The sequence below is a fragment of the Denticeps clupeoides genome, chromosome 12, assembly GCF_900700375.1.
Source record: "Denticeps clupeoides chromosome 12, fDenClu1.1, whole genome shotgun sequence".
NCBI lineage: Eukaryota > Metazoa > Chordata > Actinopteri > Clupeiformes > Denticipitidae > Denticeps > Denticeps clupeoides.
Genome location: NC_041718.1, coordinates 7,842,075 through 7,854,426, shown reverse-complemented (window position 1 = coordinate 7,854,426; position 12,352 = coordinate 7,842,075). Strand labels below are relative to the sequence as shown.

Sequence of the window (12,352 nt, the reverse complement as noted above, 5' to 3'; positions counted from 1 at the left end):
GAACCAGTGGCCACTTTTGTCGTGTGGAGGTTGCTGTATCGAACAGTCGTGTAATAAGCTGTGAAGTGGACCGGTTCTAATCGTGTTCGGTTCGTTTTTTTTTTCGTACACGAACCGCTACACAGCACGAGTCGACGTTGCGGACACGGCTACGCTCAGGCCCACGCTCCGTGGAACGGAAACGCATAGGTGTCCAAAGCGGTCGCCTGTTGTGATTTTCTCTTTTAAGTTACAGACAGAGAAAAAAAAACCCGCCGGGCATTGGTCACCGATTTAACAGTGCGCGTTTTTGTTTACAGACGGCGTGATGCGGGTGGGCGTTCCTCGTGACGTGGCCCGTTTCTTTATATGGCGGCGCATGGTGCGGCGACGGCGTTTCTGGCGGGTGACGCCGGCTGGAGCGGGCGACAGTATGGCGGAGCTTGTCGGTCGTCCCGACGTTGCACTCCTGCGATAACTTTTCTGGAAGTTTTTTCCCCCCCCCTCAGCGGCTCATAGTAGTCCTGCGTTCTGCGTTATAGGCATAATAAAGTGTTTTTTTAATAATTTCATTGGTGGGGAGACTTTTTTTTTTTTGGATCTCAAATACGGACAGCAGCCTGAAGTAGCCGCCGGGTTTTGCTAACCGCGCCGACATGCCTCCCGTAGAGAACCAGGCCGGGCGGGCGGAGCTCAAAACCCGCATACAGCAGCTGATCGACTCCAGCCCGGTGGTGGTGTTCAGTAAAAGTTACTGCCCGTACTGCGTCAAGGTAAAGTAGTCGCCGGCCGTGGCGCGGCTAGCTGGTGTGCTAGCCCGCCTGTGAGGTTTTGTTAGAAGACCACGAGCTTCGGTTAATGTATTAGCCGTAGCCACTGGAGCGCGTTTATTGCGCACGTCGGGACTTCGCCGCCCTCGTGTAACGCGATGTTAGTCTGTCACGAACGTCGTGTGATCGGTTTTGTGACCTGTTAATGCCGGAAGGAGCCTGCGCATGTCGCATGACCCTCCGCCTTTCCCGCGTCCGCGTCATGCCGAAGTTGCGCTACCCGTCAAAAACTGACGCGGCAGGACCGCGAAGTAACACACGTCTCTCCGTACCAGGCAGCTGTGGCTGTGGTGGCTTCATTTCACACTCTTGGCTTCTCTCGACCAGCTTTAAGTTAGACATCAGGGACTGTTTCCAACAGTCCTGAAAGTTCTATTATGCTGAGCACATTCTTATCGTTCACTCATGACAAGGCGGTTATGAAGGTAAAACGAGGCGACTCTGGAAAAAGCAGGTCCCTCAAACATACTTCACTTTCTCCTGCTATAAAACAAAAATACTCTTTTGCCGCCCCAGAGAAGGTTTGACCAAATCTTGACTGTTTTTGTACATTGTTTGGTATTTTGCTAAGATGATCTTTCTGCTGATTACCAGAAAGTTGCAGCGCAAAGTTGATTATGATGGGGGCAGTGGTGGCCTAGCAGTTAAGGAAGTAATCAGAAGGTTGCCGGTTCGAATCCCGACCAGCCAAGGTGCCACTGAGCAAAGCACCGTCCCCACACACTGCTCCCCAGGCGCCTGTCATGGCTGCCCAACGCTCACCGGGGGTAGTAGCCTAGTGGTTAACACACTCGCCTATGAACCAGAAGTCCCGGGTTCAAATCCCAATTACTACCATTGTGTCCCTGAGCAAGACTGTCCCTGTAAATACTGATTGTAAGTCGCTCTGGATAAGGGCGTCTGATAAATGCCATAAATGTAAATGTCACCAAGGGTGATGGTTAAAAGCAGAGGACACATTTCGTTGTCACCATGTGCTGTGTCTCACAATGACGATTACTTTGAAGATAATACGCGGTAGACACTTTATATGACTGATATTTTCTGGTATGGATGTCGTTTTCCTTTGTGTTTCTAATTGATTATTGCAGGCAGCAGAATGTCCATCTAAGGAGAAGAATTATTCAGCAAGTTCTTGTTTGGCTTTCTTTTAGGTTAAAGATCTATTCAAGGAGCTGAATGTAGAGTGCAATTCGGTGGAACTGGATTTGATGGGTAAGATGAGAGGATGACATGTTTCTGTAGTAACAACCTTTATATATATATATATATATATATATATCTGTGTGTCCTCCTTTCTCCTTGGGAAATAAATTAGTAACGTGACTGACTTCTAATCATCCTTTTTCGTCATCCTGTTCCTCCCCCGGAAGGAGAAGGTGCTTTCCTGCGTTGTCAGTGCCCCCCACATCCTGCCATGTTGGGTAACTGTAGCTCTCACTGTTTCAGCTGAGTCACTTCGACTTGCACCCCGCTTGTCTGCTTCGGGGGCGATTTTAAACCCACTGTGGTGTAAGATTTCCCGGCCGCGGTAACTTTAGACGTCCCAGACTAATTCCTTTCAGTTTCTAATGTTGTGCCACATTGAGCACTATGTGCAGATAAAAGTATGTGTTAAAGTGCCACGTTCAGCGCTCTCGATTGGTTAAATATTAACCCCCTCCACCCCGGTACTGCAGTGTCAGGCCTGTAACTGCTTCTGCTGGGAGAAAATCTGCTGAGTCATTCCCAGAATTCAGCTCGGCAGCATTCCAACACTGTAGTTTGCTCCTCCATTCTGTCTCCAGTCTGCTGTGTCAGTGTGAGCCCTTCAGAGTCACCCCCCCCCCCCCCCCCCCCTTTCTCTTACCTACGTTTTCTCAGCAGAGTTTGGTCTTTGTCCCTTATATTAAAGGATTCTCTTTTGCAAATCTAAAGAACAAGATCTCTTCAGTTTGTTATTGTTGCATGTTCTCTTCCTGTCTTTTGGTTGGTCATAAATCTTGAAGAGCTCTTAACGGCCATAACTTATTATTTTTATTCCTTGTTCTATAGATAACATTGGAACTTTTTTTTTTTTTTTTTTTTTTAAACAGACAATGGTTCAAACTATCAGGAGCTTCTCCTGGAAATGACTGGACAGAAAACAGTCCCCAACGTCTTCATCAACAAGACTCATGTTGGTGGCTGTGATAAAACAATGCAGGTACCGGTTTTCCACACAGCAGATCCCATCATTGGCCAAATTTACATCAGGCCCAGAGTGGTTGTGTTGAATAAAGTCTTTATTGCACTTGAGTTGCATGAATGCACTTATAAACACATTCACCAGACTGCCACCCGGGCACCTTACAGACCCCCCAGCTCACTCAGATTGTGTACTTTGAAGTGGTCAATTTCATCCAACTGCCTTGAATGATGCATGAGTGTTTTTGATTAGTTCTCATTGGGCTCTGCTTATTCGTTGCCCTTGATTGCTATGGTAACCGTTATCCTAATTCGCCATGGCTGCCTTTGTCTCTTCCAGGCCCACAGAGACGGCCTCTTGAAGCAGCTCCTGGACGGGGAAACGTATGAATATGACCTCATTGTAATCGGCGGAGGGTCTGGCGGTCTGGCCTGCTCGAAGGTGGGGACTCGATCTAACCCAAATTCAGATAACGCACTGCCGTATTTACAAAGCCGCTTGTGAGATTAATTTAAAAAAATATATATATATACTTTGTTTGTCAGGAAGCTGCCTTGTTGGGAAAGAATGTGATGGTGCTGGACTATGTTGTTCCTACACCAAAGGGCACCACCTGGGGTAAGGAAGCTGATAAGGGAGGATCAGAATTAATGTATTGTTGTATACCCATACTGGTCATTTTTGGTTCTGTTTTGATTACCTAGCTTCACGTCTTGCTTGTAGGATGTGCCAGAATTCAGGGTGCAACTTTCTCCTGCTATAAAAAAAAAAATCTAAATGGGTTTCTCCCATTTAGATTCTTCAAAATGGCAATGGTAAAAATGCAATTGGCTAAACAGTTTGATTTAAAAACGTATAGCTAACACATTCTTTGGAAAATGCTTCAACCAAAAGACACACGAAATGTCTGAGTTTCCGACAGTAAAGGTTTAAGGTTCTGTGACACATAATTTTCTTTATTCTCTAGGTCTGGGTGGAACATGTGTGAATGTTGGTTGCATTCCCAAGAAACTGATGCACCAAACAGCTTTGCTCTCCACTGCTCTGCAGGACGCGCGCAAATTTGGCTGGGAATTTGATGAAGCTGGTAGGTTCCCCAAAAGACTGTAGGGTTCTGAAGAAGCCAGCAAAGGCCGTCCATTTCCATGTCAACTAATGACGTAATATATATTTCATTTTTTCCACAATATAGTGAAGCATAACTGGGACACCATGAAGACGGCGGTGAATAACTACATCGGCTCGCTTAACTGGGGCTACAGAGTGGCTCTGCAGGATAAGAAAGTGAAATATGTCAACTCCTACGCAGAGTTCATCGAGCCGCACAAAATCAAGGTCAGGCTGCCACAACATTTGAACCACCTGCCTGATATTGTTATTGTGTCTGCCTTGTGCCACCAAAACAGTGGAACCCCCCCCCCCTCTCTCTCTCTCTCTCTCTCTCTCTCTCTCAAGACATAGATGCATTACGAGGTGTCTTTTGGTATCTTTGACCAAGGTGTTAGCAACAATCGGCCTGAGATATGGGGAAGGTGAAAGCCATGTCTGCCTTGAACTAATACCTTTACACAATTGTGGCAAACTTTTGTAGGTCCTCCGTAGGATCAGGGCAAATGGCCTGTCCTTAACTCTCGTCATGTCATGATGAACATGCACTAAAAAAACAATAAGGCTATAATTAGCCCTGGTGAGAGGCTGAAAGACCACAAACTGCTTAACTGTTAACTCACCAGTTGGATGACTGTGTGGTCATCGCTGTCATTCCACTGGCTTCCATTGTACAGGGGAATGATTCATCCACCGTGATACAACATTGTTATCGCAAGAGGAGTTCATGATTGAATTAAGTGTTAGACAGGTAGATGTTTAATTACCTTAATTATAATGTCAGGATTTAAGTCACAACCTATTAAAAGCCATTCTTAAATAAATGTGAAATGTAAAGTTATCTGGTGAAGCCCCTTTAAAACCGCACTTAAACGTGGATTATTACTGCCGGATTATGATTTTTCTCATAAATCATAAGGGTTCACTCAGTTTTCTCAGAAGTCTATAAAAATTGCTTAACCTTAGTATATTGTATTGAATTGTGCAGCCATATTATTGTTTTTTTTTTTTTTTTTTTGGCTCGACCCTCTGAATGTGATGTTTGCTCATTAAAGTTTTGACCTCCCGCAGGCAACTAATAAACGAGGGAAAGAGACATTCCACACAGCGGCGAAGTTCATCCTGGCGACCGGGGAGCGGCCTCGTTACCTCGGCATCCCGGGGGACAAGGAGTACTGCATCACCAGGTGAGTGTACGCACCCTGCTGCTGCTGCGGCTGCACGCCTGGCAACAACCGTGACGGGAGGGGACGTTTTGGCCTTACTGCCAGTGGAGGGGAACGTGGTAAACAAAGCCTTGCTTTGCCTTGCCCCACCGTCCCTTATGGTGGCAGATTAGCTAATTGAGAGGACGTGTGTGTAGTGTAAATATGCGTTACTTCTCAAATCATTTTTTTCCTTCCTGCCTCACTGCCATTTGTGAAGTAATAACCTTTCAAACTTTGCGTCTTTATGCTTCCTATTCCACTATTACATCACCTGTGTTCTCAGACATTGTTCCGCCTTTTGAGAGACCATAAGGAAGCTAAAGGGTTTGCTTGATCCTTTTAAACGTCTTTGTTTTTCTTTGTTCTTCAGTGATGACCTCTTCTCTCTGCCCTACTGTCCTGGAAAGACTCTGGTGGTTGGAGCGTCCTACGTGGCCCTGGAGTGTGGTGGTTTCCTTGCTGGCCTGGGGCTGGATGTCACTGTAATGGTGCGCTCCATCCTGCTCAGAGGCTTTGATCAGGAAATGGCCAACCACATTGGTGACCACATGGAGGAACACGGGATTAAATTTGTCCGGAAGTTTGTTCCTATTAAGGTGTGTGTGTGTGTGTGTGTGTGTGTGTAATGCAGCCAGTATCTTTACTGCCTTATATTGCTGACATCTGTCCTCTGTTGAAGGGATTAGGCAATGGCTGTAAGCCTTCTAGGCCGTTCTTACACAGCTGTTGTAATACCTGGGTGGGGGGTGGACTACTTCCCTGGTCATTGATCTAACAAATGAAGTCCATCCACAGGGTAGTCATTTGCATATTTCAATCTGGCCTGGCATGGTTCAGCTTTCCCATAAACAGCAATACATTTTGCAGCTGTAGGAAAATTCATGAACGAAATGAACACATTTCTGTTTCTAAACCACACAGATAAAACAGATAACTTAAATATATATATTGTGGCTTAGTATTTCTGGAATTTAAAGGTAAGTTTGTGGTTATTTAGATCTTATAAAGGAATTTAACCCAGCCCTGTTTCTGTAAAGTTAATAAAAATAAAAAGGTGCTGCTGTAGGTTAGAAATCTAGCTCTGAAAAGCATCGAGTGCTTTCTTGTGTGTGTTTGTAACAGGTGGAGGAGTTGGAAAAGGGAACTCCTGGCAGACTGAAGGTCACTGCCAAGTCCACAGAGAGCGACGAGCTTTATGAGGGAGAGTTCAATACTGTAAGTGGTCCCATAACCGTGGGTGTCTATCCCGGTTCATTTCCTCCTGTTTTTGCCCTGGTACGGGCCGTAATACCAGGGAGACAAAGGCTGGTTGTAGCAGGTCTTTAATAAATGTGTGGGTGTGGGTGTGTGTGTGTATCTCAGGTGCTGATTGCTGTCGGTCGGGATGCCTGCACGGGGAAAATTGGCCTGGACAAGGTTGGGGTCAAGGTTAACCCAAAGTAAGTGCTTCTGGTGCATTGGTTAATGGGGGAGAAGGCCCCCGTATTAATAACCTATATACATTCCTACATTTAGGTAAATCCACAGCACTTCACAGAAGTGAATTTTAGTTTTTTCCATTTTGTTTCAGTGTCTGGGATAGCGATGTCAGGAATAATTGGTTCAGAATGTCATACTTAAAAGTTGATCTATTAGCCTGAGGTATAAATGCAGTCTGCGTAAAAGCATTTTCAAATTCCATAGCTATAGAGATTAGTTAAGATCATGTGAACTTGTAAGATTGAGGCTCATGTGTTAGCACCCCCCCCCCCCACACACACACACACACACACACACATTTAATCATTAGCATCATTCTTCTCAGTTCACTAATACATTAGAAGACCCCAGAACTTCTTAATTCTTTTGTGTTCCTCTAATGCTTACTCTAGGAATTTTCATAATCACTGCACTGTTGTCTGCTTTCCCAGGAATGGCAAAATTCCTGTCAACGATGAGGAGCAGACGAACGTTCCACATATCTATGCCATTGGTGACATCTTGGAGGGGAAGTGGGAGCTGACGCCGGTGGCCATCCAGGCTGGCAAGCTGCTGGCTCGCAGGCTGTTTGGAGGATCCATGGCTAAGGTGAGTAGATCTTCTGACCAGTCACCTTGAGTTGTTCAGATATCATTGGGTTTCACAAGCTTTGCCCAACCTGATGTAGAAACATCAAGTGTTCTCTTGCTGTAAAGCAGTTTGATCAAATGAAAATAAACTTATTAAAATATGATCATTCGTATAGCCATCTCATTTGTTGTGATTAGAAGTTTTCTACACCTTTAATTTTAACCCCATGTACACAGACGCTGAACTGACATGAATTTCTAACTCTATAGTCACATGCTAACTTGTGCCATTTGTTTTGGTCATTACTCTAGTGTGACTACGTAAACGTCCCCACTACAGTATTCACCCCGCTGGAGTATGGCTGCTGTGGTCATGCGGAGGAGAGGGCTGTTGAGTTGTACGGACAGGAAAATATTGAGGTAGGGTTTGTCACATGATGTGCTCTGTTCATTTGGTGTGTCTGTGGTTTGTCACACCATGTTGCCTACACAAGGCTCATTAAATAAGCATAATAATAGTGTAAATTATTGATTAGCATCAGAGTAGGACCGTGTGAATATTCATTCACTCGCCTGTTCAGTTTTTTCATTCATTTTGGGAAAATTCTAGAAAATCTAGACCATTTAATTAGATGTTGCTGTGTTAGTCTAGGGGATTTAAATTGATTTTTTTTTTTTATTAATCTTAAACCAGAAAAAAAAATTGGTCAAATGCCAAAATGAAAAATGAGTGTTTGCAAATGTAATGATGATATTTTGAACGTGTCTTGCGTAGGTTTACCATAGTCTATTTTGGCCGCTGGAGTTCACTGTGCCTGGCAGGGACAACAACAAATGCTACGCCAAGATAATCTGCAATAAACTTGACAATGTAAGCGCTCCTTTCATTTCTGAATTACAGTTGTCTGTAATCATTGTGTGTTGATAAGTTGTTTGGTCTGTTTCTATAAAACCGTAGCACTGTGAAATATTGGGACACTCTGCTATACTGACACTTTAATTGGTCATTAATCTTCGATCAGAACCGTGTCATCGGCTTTCATTACCTTGGACCCAATGCTGGAGAGGTGACTCAGGGCTTTGGAGCAGCAATAAAGTGCGGAGTCACCAAAGAGCAGCTGGACGACACCATTGGTATCCACCCCACCTGTGCTGAGGTTAGTTTAATCGTTCAGAAATAAAGCAGCGCTTACAGACAGTCGCTCCTGGCTTTGGGGAAGTCTATTTATCTATTTTTACAGCAACTTCTCTAAAAGTTTGCGGTTCAAGTTTACACTTTGTGCTCATCTGTGTGTGCATGTGTTCTGTGTGTGTAGAGCCGCGCCCCCCTTCCCATTTATATATCGTTTTAAAGAACTTTGTAAGAAATGGTGAATAGTGGTTATGCTGTTCAAATTTCTGATGTAACCTCACATGCAGCTCAGCATGCAGGGAACTGTGGAAAGATCGTGGTGATAAAAAAAAAAAAAAAAAGGTTTATTTAATTGAATTTAACGTTAATTGTTGTGGTTGTGGCCATTGTGAAATATTAAGAGAATTTATGTAATAAATGCCCATGCTTTTGATCTGTCATATCTGCACACGTTTACAGTCATTTCTCATCTACCCCCTTTCAGATCTTCACAACGCTGGGGGTGACCAAGAGCTCCGGTGGAGATATCACACAAGCCGGCTGCTGAGGTTAAACCCTGCTGTTTTAGCGAACTGTCCAATGCCCAATAAGTAACTAAAATCTCACGGACTCTGCCAAACCAAAGAACAGTGAAACAGGAAAAACAATCACATACCCAGGTTGTAAACATTCACATGCTCTGTGTTGGTCCTTACACCAGAACCAGCCAGACCAGGGTGGCCAGGGCTGGTTGAGTGGTAGAGGTGAGACAGGGCAGTTCGCTGAACAGCAGGGTTACTCTGCAGGGACCCCTGGGTCTTTCTCAGAAATGCACGGACCGTTCAGATCAGTGCTTTTATGAGGCTTTTGCCCTTAACCCAGATACTGTGGTGGGCTGGAGCTGATGCCAATCTGAGACTTGACCTGTTGGGGTAGACCTTAACCTACGTCCAATACACACACATATGCACACACTCATGTTCACACTGTCTGCCTTGTAAGATCTGTAGTTATATTTCATTTATGTATATCAAGAGTGCAGTCAGATTAACGTTCCATCTTTGTTTCTTCTGATTAGTTGGATCATATATTCATTCGGGTCTGGTTTCTCCGTTTTTATGGTTCTCTTTACCTAAGAGCAAACCAGGTTTTATGCACAGGCACACACACACACACACACACACACACACACACACACACACACGTTAGAAGTAAGTAATTTAGACATCTGCACATAAATACAATTTCTATTTAAAAACATAAATTGTACCAAATTCTCCTGAAGGTTTTCATAAAAGTAATGCTTGTTTGTATCTGTATGCCTCTTTTATATAATGTATCTGATTCTGTAGGTCTTTTGAACATTTATGGACAGTATTGATGATATTCTTACTGACAGCACTTAGCTGCAGCGCTAGTCAAATGTACTGAAAGGTGCTTTCATTGTATCATTCTTTTTCAGAGAATTTCTGGAAGACCTTAATAAAATGTTGTGTACTCAATATCTGACTCATTTATGGTTTGTTCACTGAGAGTTCAGAGATGAACCCAAAAGGGAACTTTCCAATATGAACTGATAAAATATGTTATATATTACCAATCCTTTAGAATTTGCATAAACATTTCTCAATAATGAGTGATCTACGTTCATAGAGAGGGTTGGCAGTGGTTTAGCAGGTAAGGAAACAGACACCAAGGTGCCAAAGTACAATCCCCACACTTCTCTTCCTCAGGTATTGGTTAAATGCAGAGACATCATTTCACTGGGTGATGTGCTATGTGACAACCAATAACTTTCATTTCAATTCACAAACATCATATAAACGGTCTTAGTGGGTTTTTTGGACATTTATGAGCTGCACAAAGAACGTCATTGCTCCTCGTCCCAGAAAGTCCAGTCTCTTACTCTACTGGCAGGGTTGACACCATTCTGAAAACCATAGAGCTGTGTCATAGGATTCAGTGCTGATGCCACGCGCACAGGTTCAGGTGCTTCTACAAACACTCTTAGTAGCTCGGCATGGCACAGGAGCAGGAGGTCACCTGTGTCATGAGGCTATTACCTCTCTACTAAACAGCAATGTAAAATCAGAGTGTGTGATGAGGTGCTGAATTCACCAACTTTCTGCAGTCTACAGCTACGTGTCTATGTCGCATGGAGTGGGCTTCCATGCATGGTGGTGGTAGTAGCCTAGTGGGTAACACACTCGCCTATGAACCAGAAGACCCAGGTTCAAATCCCACTTACTTCAATTGTGTCCCTGAGCAAGACACTTAACCCTAAGTTGCTCCAGGGAGACTGTCCCTGTAACTACTGATTGTAAGTCGCTCTGGATAAGAGCAACTGATAAATGCTGTAAATGAAAAAATAAATGCATTAAAACCTTATGCACCAAGTGTTGGATGTGGTGGTGCACAGTACAGTCCGTCTGGACTCAGGACTCAGACGGACTGGTCTGGGTTTGCCAGGAGAACGGTACTTATCAAGGTGTCCCATTACTTTTTGAAATATGGTATATTTCTCAGATTCAAAAAGAATTCCATTTCTTTGATCCTAGAAATGGAATTTATGTTGTCATATTTCAATGATTTCAATTAGAATAAAGGTCTTCTTCTTTCCTATATATAAAACAAAGGCTTTGCACCTGGAGAAACCAATTTATGCCTGGATCAGAGAGTCTATTTAATTCCATCTTTATGCATGTATTTGAACGAGGCTAATTAGGGTGATCTCCACCGCATGCCAGATCAAACGGCGCACGGAGGGTGTGAAGCTTTTGTAGCCGACCCATCATTCACATGCGCAGGTTCAACAAAAGGAGACATTTCATCAGTTTCCATTATCTAATTGGGACTAATGAAAAAAAAAAAACTCTTCCAATGGAGAGTTGCGTTGCACCAAACGCACTATGTGGTTAATTATTGATGCTGCATAGCGAAGCTGGAGGAAGTGTCTTCGAATCCGCGGCCCTGTGCTGACCTGGTTCTTGTGCCAGGCCCAGCCTCACGCATTGTCTTTCTCAGTGGGAGAGCCTCCAGAAAAGAACCGATCCCGCTGTGGCGCAAGTGAAACGGCTGACCTGCTGACAGCGTAACAGAAAACTGCTCTTTGTCACGTGGGAGGACTTTTTTTATTGTATTTTTTTTTAAACCAGATCTTTAAATGCAAAACCCAGCAATTGGGAGACATCTGTTATCAAAGCATCCCTAATCATCTAGAAATTTAACATAAAAGAATATGCTAATGCATTTCTATATATTAGTGTGTATATGCCTGTGTAATGCAGCGTTTGAGCCCTGCATGCTCAAGGAGTTGAGCTCCAGCCATGCTGCCAGATTTGCATCGTCATTGTGAATATACAAATGGAGAAATGGACAAAGGTGCTTCTATCCTGCAAAAACAGGATGAAAGCAGAACAAACTACAGATTCCCAAGTTAAACATGGCTTATTTTTCATATAAATATATACATATATGAATAAATACATATGGCAATATATACATATATACAGTATGCTGCTTGCATTTGTAAAGATGTTGCTGTGTAGATCTCATTAAACATCTCTGCAATGTTCTTTCCAAAAACGTTTTAGTTCATTACAACTGTGCTGAAAACACGTGTTATTTCAGTAAATCCATACCTGTAGCCAGTAAGTTAATCATTCAATCTTTACAATCGATTTATATCTATACCGTAAGAAATTCAAAGTCCACTTTTTCTCAATGTTACCCTTTTTTCCCCTTGGGTTTGTTTAAAATGTATTTAAAATTAATGCAGCAGCGCCCCCTACTGGTATATTTACCAAACGAGGACCACCTAATCCTACCATTCATCATCATCAGTCAACAACCTTCACAGATTAATGAAAGTTAATTAATAACGAGAGATATAAAACTACAAG

At 43.4% G+C, this 12,352-nt stretch overlaps 1 protein-coding gene across 1 annotated transcript; it reads left to right on the top strand.

Annotated features, from left to right (window-relative positions):
- Window positions 1-200: 200 nt before the first annotated feature.
- Window positions 201-9,952, top strand: txnrd3 (thioredoxin reductase 3). The gene is made up of 16 exons (XM_028999232.1): window positions 201-752; window positions 1,964-2,024; window positions 2,885-2,994; window positions 3,316-3,417; window positions 3,522-3,594; window positions 3,944-4,063; window positions 4,169-4,311; window positions 5,155-5,270; window positions 5,662-5,887; window positions 6,414-6,506; window positions 6,654-6,730; window positions 7,202-7,358; window positions 7,652-7,759; window positions 8,115-8,210; window positions 8,362-8,496; window positions 8,956-9,952. Exons 1-16 carry the CDS (start codon window positions 636-638, stop codon window positions 9,016-9,018), a joined length of 1,797 nt encoding a protein of 598 aa, XP_028855065.1. The 5' UTR covers window positions 201-635; the 3' UTR covers window positions 9,019-9,952.
- Window positions 9,953-12,352: the final 2,400 nt, after the last annotated feature.

Excerpts from the sequence above, each read along its gene's own strand:
- txnrd3 (XM_028999232.1), top strand. The coding sequence starts at position 636 with ATGCCTCCCGTAGAGAACCAGGCCGGGCGGGCGGAGCTCAAAACCCGC. Across the intron at positions 4,312-5,154 it reads TCGAGCCGCACAAAATCAAG|GCAACTAATAAACGAGGGAA; the intron begins GTCAGGCTGCCA and ends GACCTCCCGCAG. Across the intron at positions 7,359-7,651 it reads TTGGAGGATCCATGGCTAAG|TGTGACTACGTAAACGTCCC; the intron begins GTGAGTAGATCT and ends TCATTACTCTAG.